The following is a 19,323-nucleotide window of genomic DNA, read 5'->3' as shown; positions in this document are numbered from 1 at the left end:
TCTAGATAATAATAGAAAATAGAATATAACATTCATATTGATCTATTATCTGTGCTATTACATAAATACATTTCAATATAAAGTCATGACCATTTTACGGATTATTTACCTACAGTATGTGTATGTTTGATTCCAGTCCTTTTATTTGCTTTGTTATCAAATCATGAATGATCCTTTCTGATTTCTAGACCTCATCATGCAATAACCAGTGTCAGCTGAGCCATGGCAAAACAGGACTCCCCACTGTTCCTCCACGGCTTTGACCTGGGGGGACACTTCATAGACCCCCGGCCCCTGGGCAGCGGGGCCACTGGTCTGGTTCTGTCCGCTGTGGACAAGCGCAGCGGACAGCGGGTGGCTGTGAAGAAGCTGGTGATGCGTGACGCGGTCAGCGTGAAGCATGCCTTGCGGGAGGTCAAGATCACACGACGTCTGCAGCATGAGAACGTGGTGCGCGTGCACGAGGTTCTGGGCCCTTACGGCCACCCGCTGCCTCGCGACCCGGCCCAGCTGAGTGCCCTGTACATCGTCCAGGAGTGCATGGAGACGGACCTAGCTCAGCTGCTAGAGCAGGGACCACTTCCTGGTGGGCACGCCATTTTGCTCTTCTACCAGCTCCTACGAGGCCTCAAGTTCATCCACTCAGCAAATGTGCTGCACCGCGACCTCAAACCAGCCAACGTGTTCCTCAACACAGACCAGCTACTGCTCAAGATCGGAGACTTTGGCCTTGCCCGAATCGTCGACCCACACTACTCCCATAAGGTGAGACTACAGTGGGCTGCCATTAGAAGGGAATAGCTAGCCCGGGGTCTGTATTCATAAAGCTTCATAAAGCCTCTCAGACTAGGGCTGATTTAGGATCAGGTCCCCCCTGTCCATGTCATCTTATTCATTATTACCTGAAAGCAAAACTGATCCTAGTCCAGCACTCCTAATCCAAGACACTTCATGAATCAGGGCCCAGGGGTTTTTCCTAACCATGTGACCTGAGCAGAAAAGGCTCCTGGCCTCTAGTCCTAGGGAAAAGCTCCTCGCCCTACATGTAAGTGGAAGACATAAAAGATGAGGATACCACTGGCTGGTTTAAGACAGCAGGATGTCTGCACTGAGAGAAGGATGTTTTCTGTATTAAGATGGGAGTTCCCAGCTTGTCTACTGGAAGACTGCTTTAAGGACTAGTGCAGTGTCCTTTCATAAAAAATAATTATAATTACAGTGGGGCTTGTGTGTGAGTGACAAAGCCAGGCTCTGATGGCGAGCAAAATACTGTATCTAGAAAATATTGTAATTCACTGTCAGGTCTGTTATAGCCAGTGCTGCTGGAGTTGAGCCTCTTCTTTCCTTTTTCATTGCACTTCAAAGACCGATTTTAGAAATCAAACAATAAGGTTTCCTTGCTCAGTTTGTTTGTATTTGCAGTTGTGGCACACATCTCAAAAGCAGAAACTGCTGTGAGGCTGAAACCTGAGCAAAATTAGCATTACCTTTACGTTTCACAACAAACGTACTTAATACCCAAACGATACAGCATTCACCCATATTAAGATGCCTCTTTGAGCGTGTTTTTGTGTGGTCGTGGTGCATGTATGAACATATCCTTGCACCAAGTCTGTTGGCTCCTGTAGACTGATGATTATCTCCTTTGAATTGTTGGAAATTAGTGCATTAGCATTCGTCTATAGCTAGTGCTAAAGCAGAGCTTTCATAACCTTGTCCAAACATGTCCTGTTAAGTTACAAATTAATAATATTATAATTAAATAATAAATAAATAAAATAATTGGTCATTTAGCAGACGCTCTTATCCAGAGCGACTTACAGGAGCAATTAGGGTTAAGTGCCTTGCTCAAGGGCACATCGACAGATTTTTCACCTAGTCGGCTCTGGGATTAGAACCAGCGACCTTTCGGTTACTGGCACAACGCTCTTAACCACTAAGCTACCTGCTGCCCTAATTGGTGGGTCTTATATTTATCCTATTTATCCATGTACAAATGTGTGAATTGGAAATATATATATTTTTGCATATCCCACTCCCCCTAGAGTGGGTTCACGGCCAGTGTCAGCCATTATCAACGGCAACCCTGGGGCAATTAGGGTTAAGTGCCTTTCTCAAGGGCACATCAACAGATTTTTTACCTTGTTGGCTGGGGGATTCAAACTAGTGACCTTTCAGTTGCTTGCCCAACGCTCTTAACCACTAGGCTACCTGCTGCCCCAAGTTGAACGATTACCCTGTCCGTTTTTTGTTTTTTTTGTGGATTAGGCTCTGAGAGATTAATCTGACAGTCGACTTCTCTGCTGTGCTGCTTTATTGTTGTGGTAGAACACAGTGTGTAGCACCAGAAGGCCCAGTGAAGGGGAGCTTTGTCCTGGCCGGGCCCAGGCCCAGAGATCTGAGCACGGGGCAGCAGGGTGCAGACAGGGAAAAGAGATGAATCAGGCTGTGAGCAGGACAGGAATAACAGACTGGCCAAGAGTGTAGCCAGAATAACAATGGGCAATGCTGTGTTCTGGGATGGTGAAATCAAACAAAAAGCTTCTCTGCTGCTCTTATGCAGTGGAGTGTGAGACGGGCCAGCTACAGAGCATTCTGTGTCTCGCCCCCGTCTGGCCCCGGCCTCCCGGAACCTCACTCATCATCAGAGTATGTGTGTATGGCATCTGGGTGCCATGTGTCAGAGGAACGTTGGCGGGAGCTGAGTTTTACTTCAGACCTCAAAGCCTACGTCAGGTTTTATGCCCTTTCAATATGGACGTTGAAGTAAAATAATTTACCCGGGGCCATTCCTTTTAGGAACCAGGAAAATGCCTGTTAGATTCTCTCCCTCTTACATTCAGCCTGCCCTCTCTCCCTCATGACAGAACAACGTCTATTCACACAGCTACTCCTCAGTCCAGACAGCCCTGTACAGAGTGTGTAACTAGCTACTGTACTGAATGTTTAGTACTAAACTCCTCTAACAGGCCTGTGTTGATTCAGAGAGGAGAGAAATACAGAGTGTGTCCGAAATGGAACCATATTCCCTTTATAGTGCACTAGTGCTGCACCACTATTCCCTAGTGCACTACTTTTGACTAGAGATTATATGGCTCTGGTCAAATGTAGTGCACTATATAGGGAATTCGATGCCATTTCAGACACAATTATAGTGTCTACCAGAAAGCTCTGGTTCTCCACATGCCACGCCATGCCACGCCAGCCGTGAGGGAGGCTGGGATGGTTCTTGCTTGGCAGTGAGGTGGAGTAGGAGAAAATGCTTGATAGTGCCACGATCAAGAGAACGTTTAATCCAAAAATAGACTTGCAAAGAACAGCAGACACAACGATGACAAGACGACAGGAATTTGTCATCAGCCTCAAATCTAGAGAGGTATTTGACAGGTGACACATCCAATTGAATTGCTCATATCATTTGAAGTCACTTGTGGGCTTGTCTCACAAGTGAAAGTAAGCCTGTCAGTCTGTGGCAGAGGGTTGGCAATAAGCATTACAACTGTTGTCATCAGCCCTCCTGATCTCTCATCAATGGAAATGTACAGTGGCTTGCGAAAGTATTCACCCCTCTTGGCATTTTTCCTATTTTGTTACCTTACAACCTGGAATTAAAATGGATTTTGGGGGGGTTTGTGTCATTTGATTTACACAACATGCCTACCACTTTGAAGAAGCCACTGCTCCAAAACCACCATAAAAAAGCCAGACTACGGTTTGCAACTGCACATGGGGACAAAGATCGTACTTTTTGGAGAAATGTCCTCTGGTCTGATGAAACAAAAATAGAACTGTTTGGCCATAATGACCATCGTTATGTTTGGAGGAAAAAGGGAGCTTCTTGCAAGCCGAAGAACACCATCCCCACCGTGAAGCGCAGGGGTGGCAGCATCATGCTATGGGGGTGCTTTGCTGCAGGAGGGACTGGTGCACTTCACAAATTAGATGGCATCATGAGGAACGAAAGTTATGTTGATATATTGAAGCAACATCTCAAGACGTCAGTCAGGAAGTTAAAGCATGGTCGCAAATGGTTCTTCCAAATGGACAATGACCCCAAGCATACTTCCAAAGTTGTGGCAAAATGGCTTAAGGACAACAAAGGCAAGTTATTGGAGTGGCCATCACAAAGCCCTGACCTCAATCCTATAGAAAATTTGTGGGCAGAACTGAAAAAGCGTGGAGGCCTACAAACCTGACTCAGTTACACCAGCTCTGTCAGGAGGAATGGGCCAAAATTCACCCAACTTATTGTGGGAAGCTTGTGGAAGGCTATTTGGCTAAGGTGTATGTAAACTTCCAACTTCAACTGTATACTGAGATCATGTGACAGATCATGTGACATTTAGATTGCACACAGGTGGACTTTATTTAACTAATTATGTGACTTCTGAAGGTAGTTGGTTGTACCAGATCTTATTTAGGGGCTTCATAGCAAAGTGGGTGAATAAATATGCACGCACCACTTTTCCGTTATTTATTTTCATTTCACTTCAACAATTTGGACTATGTCCATTACATTACAGGTTGTAATGCAACAAAACAGGAAAAACGCCAAGGGGGATGAATACTTTTGCAAGGCACTGTACCATTCTTTTGCCAGTGTTGGCATTATGACAGAAGCTTTGATTGAAGTGCTAAAGACACCTAATAACGCCTCCTTACTGTCTAAAGACTCAATAAAAAATATAGACATTAGATACGTCCTAAATGGCATCGTATTCCCCTTATAAGTGCTCTATTTCTGACCAGAACCCGATGGGCCCTTGTCAAAAGCAGTGCACTATAAAGGGAACACAGTGCCATTTGGGATGCAACCATGCAGCTGTCATTGTAAATCTGACTCAGCCTTTGGAATCATCAGTGACTGACTAAACTGTGCTTTTGGATGATAAGCAGAGATTTGACAGATTGCTTAATCAGAGGAGGCCCATCTGAATCTCTACCTGCTGAGCCAACCCTGTCAAACTCCACAAATTATTAATCACCTGGAGAGTCACGGAGAGGGGGAGCGGGACGGGGGAAAAGGAGGGAGGTAGGGGTGAAATGAAGGAGTTGGGGAGAGGGTAGGAGGTGAGAAAGGTGAGAAGGAAGGAAGGAAGGAGGGAGGGAGGGTGAGGGAGAGAGGGAGGGATGGGTGAAATGAAGGAGAGTTGGGGAGAGGGGGATGTAGGGACGCTTTAAGGCTGTCTCAGCTGCTTCTCATCAAACATTGAACAGTGCTCCGTCACACATTGAACAGTGCTCCGTCACACATTGAACAGTGCTCCGTCACACATTGAACAGTGCTCCGTCATCCATTGGCAGAGAGTGGAGGGGAAGGACAGAGAGGACAGGTCAATGCTTGCCTTGCACTGGGGTTGTGCAGGTTGTGACATGCATTAAATGCATTCAATTCAAGAGCCTGCAGAGGTCGCTTGCTGTGAATGTATTGTCACAAACCAGAGTGGCTGTGTTTTCATAATCTCTCGCTGTCTCTTGATAGGTGTGTGTGTGTGTGTGTGTGTATGTGTGTGTGTGTTTGTGTGTATGTGTATGTATGTTATAAATTAAAAAGTCAAAGGGAGCTGCTCTAACGAGATGAAACCAGTGTGTCGCTAGGCAGAACAGCGTTAGAGGACCACATCAAAGGAGGAAGGAGCAGTAATTGGATAATAAATGATGACAGAAAAGGCTTTTTCTCTGACCTTCTCTTCCACCATACTTAGATATATTTCTAGAACCATTGTAGCTGACCTGAAAAAGTATACTGTCGTCTATACACTCTTAGAAAAAAGGGTTCCAAAAGGGTTCTTTGCGGAGGGATAGGGTTCTACCAAGAACTGTTTTGATCAGAAGAACCCTTTTTGGAAGACAAGGGTTCTTTGTAAGTCAAAGGGTTCTACCTAGAACCTTTAACATCCTAAGAACCGTTTTTGGAAGAAAGGGTTCTTTGATGATTCTTTGGAAGGCAAGAAGGGTTCTACATAGAACCATATCTAATATTTCCCAGCATGCTCTATTGCAGGGAGATTTTCAGAATTGTTTGTTTTACTGTAATATCTGTGTTTTTGCATGTACATTGATTGGTTGATGAATGTTATGCTACACAAAGTAACAAATCCAATCTGTTAGTAATTGGATTTAATACACTTGTTACTGAGATGGTTGTTCCAGTTTAGATGATTGAGGTAGTCTCAATATTCAATCTTCCCTACCCTGGCAGTCATTCTGAATGCAAGTGGTGGGTGATTACCAATTCCAGTGTTGGATATCCTAACTCCAATAGGAATTACACATCACCAATTCGTAAGTCGCTCTGGATAAGAGCGTCTGCTAAATGATGTAAATGTAAAATGTAAATGTTCTACCCAGCACCAAAAAGGGTTCCCCTATGGGGACAAACCGAAGAACCCTGTATGGTTCTACCTAGCACCTTTTTGTCTAAGAGTGTACCTGTAATGAGTGAGTGTGAAGAGTTGGTGGAAAGCTGTACAAAAGCCATCAAGACACCTTAGAGAATGAGCCATCAAGACACCTTAGCGAATGAGCCATCAAGACACCTTAGAGAATGAGCCTTCAAGACACCTTAGAGAATGAGCCATCAAGACACTTTAGAGAATGAGCCATCAAGACACCTTAGAGAATGAGCCATCAAGACACCTTAGAGAATGAGCCATCAAGACACCTTAGCGAATGAGCCATCAAGACACCTTAGAGAATGAGCCATCAAGACACCTTAGAGAATGAGCCATCAAGACACCTTAGAGAATGAGCCATCAAGACACCTTAGAGAATGAGCCATCAAGACACCTTAGAGAATGAGCCATCGAGACACCTTAGAGCAGGGGTGTCAAACTCATTTTAGCTCAGGGGCCACATGGAGGAAAATCTATTCCCAAGTGGGCCGGACCGGAAAAATCATGGTATATATAACTTAAAAACAACAACTTCAGATTGTTTTCTTTGTTTTAATACGATCAACATACAACATAAAGCTGGAGCCTGAGGACAGTGTGTCCAAAATAGTACAAGCACAACATCACTATTAATCATAAAACACGTCAAGTTTATTTGAAAATTCTAAAGAAAAAGAACACACAAACACACAATGCCTCAGTGATTAACAGAACTGTTTCACAGATCACAGAACTATATCAGGGTGTCATTTCTCAGGCAGAAATGTAGATAAAAATAATGAAATCCTGTTCCCCAAACAAGTGCAAGAACCACAGAGTCAAGAATAGGTTAAATATACAAATAAAATAAAATCAATTAAAAACAATAGCACATCAACATAAAAACATATAAACATAAAGCTGGAGCCTGAGGACAGTGTCCAAAAGCACAACATCACTATTAATCATAAAACACCTCAAGTTATTTGAAAGTTCTGAGGACAAAGAACACACAAACACACAATGCCTCAGTGATTAACAGAACTGTTTCACAGATCACAGAACTATATCAGGGTGTCATTTCTCAGGCAGAAATGTAGATACAAATAATGAAATCCTGTTCCCCAAACAAGTGCAAGAACCACAGAGTCAAGAATAGGTTAAATATACAAATAAAATAAAATCAATTAAAAACAATAGTACATCAACATAAAAACATATAAACATAAAGCTGGAGCCTGAGGACAGTGTCCAAAAGCACAACATCACTATTAATCATAAAACACCTCAAGTTATTTGAAAGTTCTGAGGACAAAGAACACACAAACACACAATGCCTCAGTGATTGACAGAACTGTTTCACAGATCACAGAACTATATCAGGGTGTCATTTCTCAGGCAGAAATGTAGATAAAAATAATGAAATCCTGTTCCCCAAACAAGTGCAAGAACCACAGAGTCAAGAATAGGTTAAATATACAAATAAAATAAAATCAATTAAAAACAATAGCACATCAACATAAAAACATATAAACATAAAGCTGGAGCCTGAGGACAGTGTCCAAAAGCACAACATCACTATTAATCATAAAACACCTCAAGTTATTTGAAAGTTCTGAGGACAAAGAACACACAAACACACAATGCTTCAGTGATTCACAGAAGTATATCACAGATCACAGAACTATATCAGGGTGTCATTTCTCAGGCAGAAATGTAGATACAAATAATGAAATCCTGTTCCCCAAACAAGTGCAAGAACCACAGAGTCAATAATAGGTTAAATATACAAATAAAATAAAAACAATTAAAAACAATAGCACATCAACATAAAAACATATAAACATAAAGCTGGAGCCTGAGGACAGTGTCCAAAAGCACAACATCACTATTAATCATAAAACACCTCAAGTTATTTGAAAGTTCTGAGGACAACGAACATACAAACACACAATGCCTCAGTGATTCACAGAAGTATATCACAGATCACAGAACTATATCAGGGTGTCATTTCTCAGGCAGAAATGTAGATAAAAATAATGAAATCCTGTTCCCCAAACAAGTGCAAGAACCACAGAGTCAAGAATAGGTTAAATATACAAATAAAATAAAAACAATTAAAAACAATAGCACATCAACATAAAAACATATAAACATAAATCTGAAAGCGTTGCTCAAACTCCCTTAACAGTCCCGTTATTTTATCTTTGAACCGCTTCATGTCTGCCACATGTTGGGTCGCGCACACATTTTTCAGACAGGGGAAGTGAGCTGCATCACCACCGGCAAGTTGCGTCTCCCACAATGACAGCTTCAACTTGAAAGAACGTATGCTGTCATAATCCTGCGTGACAACTTTGTTGCGCCCTTGCAGCTGTTTGTTCAAGTTATTCAGGTGCTCTGTAACATCCACCATAAATGCAAGGTCCTGCATCCATTCTGCGGAATGAAATTCTAACACTGGTTTGCCCTTTTCTTCCATGAACTGTTCAATTTCTTCTCGTAAATCAAAGAAACGCCTCAGCACAGCACCTCGGCTTAACCATCTTACCTCAGTGTGGTATGGCAGGCCATAGATGTGGTCTTTCTCTCTGAGAAGGCTGTCAAACTGACGGTGATTCAGGCTTCTGGATCGGATGAAATTAACAGTTTGGATGACCACCTTCATGACGTTATCCATCTTTAATGACTTGCAACACAAAGCCTCCTGGTGCAAAATACAGTGAAAAGTCAAAAAATCACGTCCTCCATTTGCAGATTGCACTTTCTCTCTGAACTTTGTCACAACGCCTGCTTTTTTCCCGATCAATGAGGGCGCACCATCTGTAGCCAGGCTGACAGCGCGGGACCAGTCCACTCCGACCCTGTCCAGCGCGCCGACGAGTGCGGTAAAAATATCAGCTGCTGTCGTTGTATCTGTCATCGGCACCAACTCCACGAACTCCTCGGTGACGGTCAATGTGTCATCAACTCCGCGGATGAAAATGGCCAGTTGTGCAACATCTGTAATGTCCGTGCTTTCATCAATTGCAACCGAAAACACAATAAATGACTTTACTTTTTGCTTCAACTGGCTGTCCAAATCCACTGAAAGATCGGAAATCCTGTCTGCAACTGTGTTTCTTGTCAGGCTGATATTTGCAAAAGCCTGCCGCTTTTCAGGGCACACAATCTCCGCTGCCTTCATCATGCATGTTTTTACAAATTCACCCTCACTAAATGGTTTTGAAGCCACTGCGATTTCATTAGCAATGAGGTAGCTAGCTTTCACTGCAGCGTCACTGATGTCTCGGCTGTGAGTAAACACAGACTGCTGTTTCTTCAGACCCGCCAACAGTTCATTCACCTTCTCTCATCTCCGCTGTCCTTGAAAGTTGTCATATTTGTCGGCATGAAGACTCACATAGTGGCGACGAAGGTTATATTCTTTCAGCACTGCAACATGCTCTGAACACACCAAACATACAGCTTTCCCATTCAATTCCGTGAATAAATAGGATGACCATTTTTCTTGGAACACTCTGCACTCTGCATCCACTTTTCTCTTTTTTGACAGAGACATATTGGGGCAATGAGGGTGCCAAAGCACATAATGTTAAAAGTAGAAGCCGTAATAAATATCGCGGGCAAAACAAAGTAGCTCATTGGCTGCACGTGCTTGACCTACTTGCTCTGCCCCGGTATAAACAGTTTGCTTGCTTAACACAATTGCTATTGCGCCATCCAGTGGACGCAATTGGAACAGCAGTTTATTTTATTGAAAAATTGCAGCGCATTTTTATACTTTACAAAATTATTATTACATTTTTATTTATTTTTTTCAAAATCATCTCGCGGGCCGGATTAAACCCGTTTGCGGGCCTGATCCGGCCCGCGGTCCGGACGTTTGACACCCCTGCCTTAGAGAATGAGCCATCAAGACACCTTAGAGAATGAGCCATCAAGACGCCTTAGACAATGAGCCATCAAGACACTTTAGAGAATGAGCCATCAAGACACCTTAGCGAATGAGCCAGGAAAATGTACATAGGTGTTCATTTCCTTGTCATGCTTACTTACCCTGTGTGTGCTGTTGTCTGTGTGTATTGGCCAGGGCTACCTGTCCGAGGGCTTGGTGACCAAATGGTACCGGTCTCCGCGCCTGCTGCTCTCCCCTAACAACTACACCAAGGCCATCGATATGTGGGCAGCTGGCTGCATCCTCGCAGAGATGCTAACAGGACGCATGCTCTTTGCAGGTAAGAGTCTGTTGAGGTGGAGAGGTGTGGATATGAATAGGATATGAGTCATATGGATTGAATGATTCATGATTCGGATAAACTGAGGGTATTGCCCGTTAGTTTTTATGCTGTTGGGCAGTACAGTCTTTTTGTCTAACCAGTTGGTAGAGCATGGCGCTTGCAATGCCAGGGTTGTGGGTTCGATTCCCACGGGGGGCCAGTATGAAAAAAATGTATGCACTAACTAACTGTAAGTCGCTCTGGATAAGAGCGTCTGCTAAATGATGTAAATGTAAATGTTTTCAGTTTTTTGCATAATACAGAAATTGCCATTTGCCTGTCTGTCTGTTCTCTATCCGACCACAGCTCAATAAGAGTAGTTGTTAAAAAAGCTAAATGATCCAAGACATGGGCTGCGTCCCAAATGGCACATCATTCCCTATATAGTGCCCTACATTTGACCAGAGCCCATTGGCAGAGGGGGGGACAGGGAACTACAGTGCATTCGGAAAGTATTCAGACCCCTTGACTTTTTCCACATTTTACAGCCTTATTCTAAAATTGATTAAATAGTCCCCCCCCCCCCCCCCCCCCCTTATCAATCTACACATAATACCCCATAATGACAAAGCAAAAACAGGTTTTTAAAATGTTTGCAAATGCATAAAATAAAAAAAATCGGAAATATCACATTTACTCAGTACTTTGTTGAAGCACCTTTGGCAGAGATTACAGCCTCGAGTCTTCTTGGGTATGACGCTACAAGCTTGGCACAACTGTATTTGGGGAGTTTCTCCCATTCTTCTCTGCAGATCTTATCAAGCTCTGTCAGGTTGGATGGGGAGCGTCGCTGCACAGCTATTTTCAGGTCTCTCCAGAGATGTTAGATCGGTTGAAGTCCGGGCTCTGGCTGGGCCACTCAAGGACATTCAGGGACTTGTCCCGAAGCCACTCCTGCGTTGTCTTGGCTGTGTGCTTAGGGTCATTGTCCAGTTGGAAGGTGAACCTTCACCCCAGTCTGAGGTGCTGAGTGCTCTGGAGCAGGTTTTCTTCAAGGATCTCTCTGTACTTTGCTCCGTTCATCTTTCCCTCGATCCTGACTAGTCTCCCAGTCCCTGCCGCTGAAAAACATCCCCACAGCATGATGCTGCAACCAACATTCTTCACCGTAGGGATGGTGCCAGGTTTCCTCCAGACTTGACTCTTGGCATTCAGGCCAAATAGAAAACAAATATTTAATCAATTTTAGAATAAGGCTTTAACGTAACAAAACGTGGAAAAAGGGAAGGGGTCTGAATACTTTCCGAATGCACTGTATATAGGGGATAGTGTACCATTTGGTACGTAGCCATGATATACGGAACTGAGCTTTGAATTATTGTCTCGCTGTGACAGTGTTGTTATAGCTCCCCCTGCTGTTATAATTACACTGGCTGAAATCGTGAGAAAAATATATATAATTTGGAGACTTAAACAGAAGCAAAACAGAACAAAAATATAGCTGCAAGCAGCCATGGTGGGGTTCAAGCCCTATAACACCACAGTGCCACCATCAGGACAAATAAGTCTAATTTCCCTAGGATTAGCTACTTCTGTACTCCTTATTATGCTTGCCAAATATCAGAACTCAAACTCAAACACATTATGCGTTTGTTGGATATTGGACCATTTTGATGATGTTCACTAGGCTTTGTGTCATTCTCTAATAATAATTTGGTCATGTGACACATGCTTTTATCCAGACATACTTACTGTAGACACATATTTCGTGTGTGGTCCCATCTGTAAATTCAACTTATGACCTTGTCACTAGCCTGCTCGTTAGTCATGAGAGTGTACAACTTTTATTTTCCCAGTAGCCTGCTCCAACCATCTTAATACCCATCTTTAAAAAGTCACTACTTCTAGTACTACGTTATCCTCAAACTTTCAACACTAGCCTTTAACAATTTGAACTTCTGAACTTCTTCAACAAGGCACATCATTTTTCTTCAGGAAAATGACCTTTTCTAGTTTTAGAATCATGATGCTTCTTTACTTCCTGGTTCCTCCTGGCTTCCTGCCTGGTTCCTCCTGGCTTCCTGCCTGGTTCCTCCTCGCTGCTCTCTATGCAGGAGCCCATGAGCTGGAGCAGATGCAGCTGATCCTGTACACGGTGCCTGTGTTGAGGGAAGAGGACCATCACGACCTCCGGCAGGTCATGCCCTCCTACGTCAGCCATGGTTGGAGGGTCAGGAGGTCCTTCAGAGAGCTACTACCTGAAGTGGATGCAGACGGTGAGAGGGATGGGGGAAGGGAGAGCAGTGAAAACGTTTAATGCCTTCTATACTATACCTCCCTGAAAGGATAACTGGTTTCTGTTAAAATTTGTAGTCATTAAAAATAACAAGCACGTGTCTAACTAATGTATTGTCTTAAGTTCATAAAATGTCTTATATTCATAAAATATCGATTTCCTGATGCTCTATGACCTTACTCGCAGCCAGGTACTGTATATGCCCACATCATTTGAAAGCCTTTTTATTTTCTCCGTTCTTGTCTCTTTCTCCACTAGCCATAGACTTCCTGGAGCGTATCCTGACCTTTAACCCCATGGACCGGCTGACGGCAGAGGCGGCCCTGTCCCATCCCTTCCTGCAGCAGTACTCGTGTCCCCAGGACGAGCCCATGTCACCCCAGCCCTTCCGCATAGAGGACGAGCTAGATGATAGCCTGGTCACGGAGCCCGGCCACAGCCACAGCCACAGCCACAGCCACAGCCACAGCCACAGCCACAGCCACAGCCACAGCCAGGCCTCCAGTTCTCACTGGGACAGGTGTGTGTCTAGCCTGGTCCCATATCTGTTTGTGCTATCATGTCAACTAGTGACAAGGAGTTGACATGATAGGAAAAACTACCCTGGGACCAGGCTAGTGTGTGTCAGCCAGTGGAGGCTGCTGAGGGGAGAATGGCTCATAATAATTTTACATTTACATTTTACATGTTAGTCATTTAGCAGACGCTCTTATCCAGAGCGACTTACAGTTAGTGAATACATATATATATATTTTTTTATACTGGCCCCCGTGGGAATCTAACCCACAACCCTGGCGTTGCAAACGCCATGCTCTATCAACTGAGCTACATCCCTGCTCTATCAACTGAGCTACATCCCTGCTCTATCAACTGAGCTACATGGCCGGAAGGGAGCAAATGGAATGGCATCAAACACCTGGAAACCATGTGTTTGATGTATTTGATACCATTCCACTCATTCCGCTCCAGCCATTACCACGAGCCCGTCCTCCCCAATTAAGGTGCCACCAACCTCCTGTGGTGTCAGCCACAGAGATACATCTATATTGTACTATGCCATTCATTTCATTTCTATTGAATTCTATGGTGTCAGCTACATTTCACACACAGACACACAGCAGCAGCCACATTGAGGGGGAACAGCACAGTAACACCATGCAAACGGAAAGAGATATCAATATCTGAACTGTGACATGCTGTACACAACAGATACACCACACTTTGAAAGTAAAAGCATCAAGAAAGAAAGAAACCCCACAATGAGCCCTAGGGAATAAGCACTTGATGAAAAGTTTTTTAAAGAAAAGTTTCCACTGGGCACACTGGTTGAATCAATGTTTTTTCCACATCATTTCAATTAAATTACGTTGAATCAACGTGGAAAAGACGTTGAATTGACGTCTGTGCCCAGTGGCTTATGTGTGTTTGTGTGTGTGTGTGTGTGAGAGAGAGTGAGAGAGAGAGAGAGAGTTTAAAGATAACACCAATATGGTCTTCACCACAGTAGACTGACATGGCAATGTCGATGTTTCGTTGACAAGCTCTTTGTTTTCCACTGTGCAGGAATGAGACCAGCCTGTCGTCAGACCTGTACTGGCAGCAGCAGGGTGGGTGTCAGTGCATGCCTGGGGTCTCAGAGGTGGCCGACTCCAAAGAGGAGGAGGTCCAGAGAGATCCCAGGGCAGGTTCCTACCCTCTGTTGGAGGAGGCCCAGGTGGACCCTCGCAAGTATTCCCACAGCAGCTCTGCCGAGCGCTTCCTGGACCACTCCCACTCCTCTCTGGTGCGGGCCTGTGGGGGCGGGGCTTATGCTGAGCTGGACTGTGGCCACTCCTGTGACTACAAAGTGGGCTCCCCTTCCCATCTGGATAAGGTTCCGTGGAGGGATGGCAAGCCGCAGCACTACTCCGAGCCCAAGCTGATCCTGGACCTGTCTCACTGGAAGAGGAATAGCCAGCTCCCTGTGCCTGAGGGGCCTGAGCGTGGAGGGGCCAGCGTGGAGGAGCTGCCTGTCGAGGAGCCACCTTGGGACCTATTCCAGGAGATCTCTCGCTGGGTGGAGAGCACACAGTCTCGCCTGTCCTCCGCCAGCCCACCCCAGGAACCCCTGTCCTCCGCCAGCCCACCCCAGGAACCCCTGTCCTCCGCCAGCCCACCCCAGGAACCCCTGTCCTCCGCCAGCCCACCCCAGGAACCCCTGTCCTCTGCCAGCCCACCCCAGGAAACCCTGTCCTCAGGCAGCCCACCCCAGGAACCCCTGTCCTCCGCCAGCCCACCCCAAGAACCCCTGTCCTCCGCCAGCCCACCCCAGGAACCGCTGTCCTCCACCAGCCCACCCCAGGAACCCCTGTCCTACCCCAGCTCACCCCAGGAACCCCTGTCCTACCCCAGCCCACCACAGGAACCCCTGTCGTACCCCAGCTCACCCCAGGAACCCCTGTCCTACCCCAGCCCACCCCAGGAACCCCTGTCGTACCCCAGCCCACCCAAGAAACCCCTGTCCTACCACAGCTCACCCCCGCTGCCCCCATTTCCCACCTCCCTCCCTGCCCCACTCTTTCCCAGCTGTTCGCCGGTCGTACAGCCGTCACCTGGACTGGACAAGGACCACACACTCAGCCCGCCTGCCACGTCCCACTCCCCTGCCTCCCTGTTGCCTATTTCTCCCTTGTCTCCTCCCGTTCCTTCATCGATTCATGAGCCCCCACAGACTCTTCCCTCCAGGGGGCAAAGGGGACCGTTTGACCTAGATGTGTTCATCTCTCGAGCGCTGAAGCTGTGTGGTCAGAGTGAGGACCTGGGGGGAAGCACGGACGGGGCCAAACGGGCCAACATCAAGAGGGTACCTAGACTCCCGGAGCACCGGCCACCCCCACCTCAGACTCCCAACTCCTAATAGGACCTAGGTCCAAGGCTACCACAGAGGGTGCTGGTAGACCGTGGGAGCTGTGTTTAAGGCTACCCCAGAAAGCACTGGGAGACCGTGGGAGCTGCGTTTAAGGCTACCCCAGAAAGCACTGGTAGACTGTGGGAGCTGCGTTTAAGGCTACCCCAGAATGCACTGGTAGACTGTGGGAGCTGCGTTTAAGGCTACCCCAGAAAGCACTGGTAGACTGTGGGAGCTGCGTTTAAGGCTACCCCAGAAAGCACTGGTAGACTGTGGGAGCTGCGTTTAAGGCTATCCCAGAAAGCACTGGTAGACTGTGGGAGCTGCGTTTAAGGCTATCCCAGAAAGCACTGGTAGACTGTGGGAGCTTCGTTTAAGGCTAGCACAGAAAGCATTGGTAGACTGTGAGAGCTGCCTTGTGAAAAGCATGAGTTGACACACGCCCAAAGTAATAGGCGAGGTATTGACTAACAGAATAGTAAACGTATGGAGAAACACTCTATATACTGTATGCTCCCAATGATTTAATGTGTAAAATAGTTTTTTTTATCCATTAAATCAATGCGGCGTGCAACTTTTCGGAAGTTGCCTTGACACTGACCCTTCTCACTTAAACAAGTGGTGCTGGTCGTTCGGATCAGAGCTGCTTTTACTGCATGTTAGGAGGTGAGGAGAGAAAAGTGAGGATCAAGATCCATTAGCTACAAACTACATAATGAGCTTCCGGTGGTTTTGTCATTTAGGTCACTGCTGTAAATTAATGTACAGTACGTTTTACAGTATCTAACGCGAAGGTTATGTAGTAAGCCTACAGTATGATGCATGAAAGCAGCAACTGTACTCATTACAAGAATGCCTGCAAATGATCAACAGTTAGGTGGAGAGAGGAAATTCCAGGTATTGCATAGCAGAATAGCTTAAAGAGAACGCAGCCAGCTATATTTGGTTATAATTTTGTTGACTCTTTCAGACACAACCCTTTTGTTTGTTTGGATATCTTCTGGATGTGAGTAGCTATAGGTCTTCCTGCAGCAAATACTTAAGAAGAATGAAATGAATATCTTCCATTGAGTGGGAAGTATCTCCTATCAGGAGTTTGAATGTATTTATAGATACACATCTTAGCATAAGAACAGTTAGCTCTCGTCCAGGGCATTAGTGCGTGTTCCTCTACTAAGGAATGTGTTAATGGAGGAACGTTCACTAACAACCTGGACCAGAGCTAAATAACAGTCAAAGAGAGATGGTCTCTGGGACTCATATAATGATGTTTTACTGTTAACACTGCTGCTGTGATTTCCAACAGTATGCCTTGTACAATTGTATACATTGAACTGCTGTTTCTTACAGCATCTTCCAGATGCCTGTAATGGTTTGTTCACAGTTTAAGGTTAAGTACAGCTTTTAGGGATTTGTGTGTGTGTGTGTGTGTGTGTTATTATTTAGCTGAAAAGGAGTGTTGTCACGGTAATGCAGTAAGATATATGTGTCTAGTATCTGCACAGCCACGCTCTCATCACAGGGAGATATACTCAGAACAGTGACAACACGGTAGTCAGCCTAGCTGATATCAAGCTGATAACAGAAAGCCTCCGGAGTAGTCATGCACAAGGAAGTGCAGTAAAAAAGGTTACGCACTCATCAAGCACTCGAAACTCCTTGGCTGCGTCCAAAACAAACGGCACCGAATTCCTATATAGTGCAATACTTTTGACCAGATCCCTGTTGGCCCTGGTCTAAAGTAGTGCCCTGTAAAGGGAATAGGGTGCCGTTTGGGGACGTAGATCTTGTCTCATGCTTTTACCATTGTTACTACTATTCAATGACAGCTAACGTTCCAAAATGGTTGGATTTCATAATGGTATACTCTCGAGTCATGAGAAATGAATCATTGCACAATGTCACATGACATTATAAAGGGGACACAATGAGATAACATAGTCAATTCTGGGAATTGCAGGGTGCAAACTATCTCCCGAGCAGAGCAAAGTCTTTTCTCATGTCGTTTTAATAACATACCAAAAGCACATCAGACAGACATTGCCAGGGACCAGGTTCTTAAAGGCCAATTAGGCTTCATGTACAGTGACAGACGCCATCTGGGCCAGTCCATGATTCTTTACTGGTAAAATAACAGTCAGCAATAATATCAGTAATAAATAATTACATCCAATGTGCTTGTTGCGACAGAATATGTTCCTTTTAGTCTTGAGTCGGTTTATGAATGTGCCTCTGAATAGGCCTACAGCTCAATGCTTCCAGTTCGCTGAATGTAATAGTTTTGCATGGCTTAGACCTTGATTAAACTGTCAAATGATTTTAACTACATGACTTTAATAATGTGAAATTGTGGACAATCTTTACTTGAGGGTATCCTGCTTGTATCACATATGGTGGACGCTGCAGCTTTTTACACTATCCCTTTTGCAGTACCTATTTAGCTGATGAACAGACAAATAAAAGTTGACTAAAGATTTTGTGGAGGGTGTTTTTTTATTTTATTATTTTCCTCTGACCACTGATATCAGCACTGCTGGAGCTGGGGATGAATCTCATCCTATTATGTGTTGGCACATCTGGGTCCTGGGAGGCTAAAGTCAAACCAGTCGTCTAAGGGTGATTTAAATAAGAAAAAGAGGTTATAATCACATATGGTGTGAAGAGCATGGATCCTCTGAACTTAATAATAATAATAAAAATAATGTTAATAATAATAATAATAATAAATAAGATTGATAGCTGTGGAGAAATTGATGCTGTGGGTAATGATGGATTTGGAAACCAATGATGGTAAATGGCCATCACGTTTTGTTAGTGCCCCATGTGCTACACAGAGCTCTGCTGTCCTCCAGTGTTCATTATTGCTCAATGCAAGTCACTAAATAAGTTCTACAGGAAGCGATTGTGTAAAAAAAAAAAAAAAAAACTGACAACTGCGCGATGTGTAATCGAGCTCCTTCTAAGTGGTTTTAATAATTTGATGTGTTATGACATTTGAGGAGGACTATGCATGTTATTGATACCGAATGTAGTTCTCAGAATAGGCTATACGTGAATTAGCACAAATGATTCAATGAGTTGCTGAACAAAGTGTAATGACCTACAGGTATTGGGATTTGTGTACACACACACAACACAAAATTGCACCATGCTATGATGCCTATGTAGGCTATGTAGGTGTAAGGAATTAAGTTATACATTTCGTATTGCTGCTGATTTTAGTGATACTGCACCATAGTAGCAGCAAATAAAATGGTAGTTTTAATTTGTAATCCATCAACACTGCTCCTGCAACCTGTAGTTCAAGTTCTTGTAAAAAAATTATAGTCACTGTGCATCTACCCTAAATGTCAATAACAGAGTAAATACACCAAGTCATGTTGAAAAGATAAATGGGATTCCACTGATTAGCTAAGCTTGATTCATAGTTGTTCAATTATACACCACGCCTCAAACCCCAAATCTATTCCATGCATTGGGGTACAAATATTCAGCAGATACAAAAGTCAAAATAAATGCACCAGTACAAGTTTTTACCACGGTCTC

The 19,323-nt window shown here is 44.5% G+C and overlaps 1 protein-coding gene across 1 annotated transcript; it reads left to right on the top strand.

The window, feature by feature from the left end:
• Positions 1-222: 222 nt before the first annotated feature.
• Positions 223-15,786, top strand: LOC311141500 (mitogen-activated protein kinase 4-like; the record flags this gene model as incomplete). The annotated part of the gene is made up of 6 exons (XM_084176842.1): positions 223-765; positions 10,468-10,612; positions 12,709-12,870; positions 13,149-13,410; positions 14,454-14,999; positions 15,372-15,786. The coding sequence occupies 6 exons, from the start codon at positions 223-225 to the stop codon at positions 15,784-15,786; spliced, it is 2,073 nt and encodes a 690-aa protein (XP_084032968.1).
• Between the last annotated feature and the right edge of the window lie 3,537 nt (positions 15,787-19,323).

This window comes from Coregonus lavaretus (assembly GCF_964263955.1).
Source record: "Coregonus lavaretus genome assembly, chromosome: 14".
Taxonomy (NCBI): domain Eukaryota; kingdom Metazoa; phylum Chordata; class Actinopteri; order Salmoniformes; family Salmonidae; genus Coregonus; species Coregonus lavaretus.
Note: the sequence above shows the minus strand (reverse complement) of the source record. Positions and strands in the feature narration are given on the sequence as shown.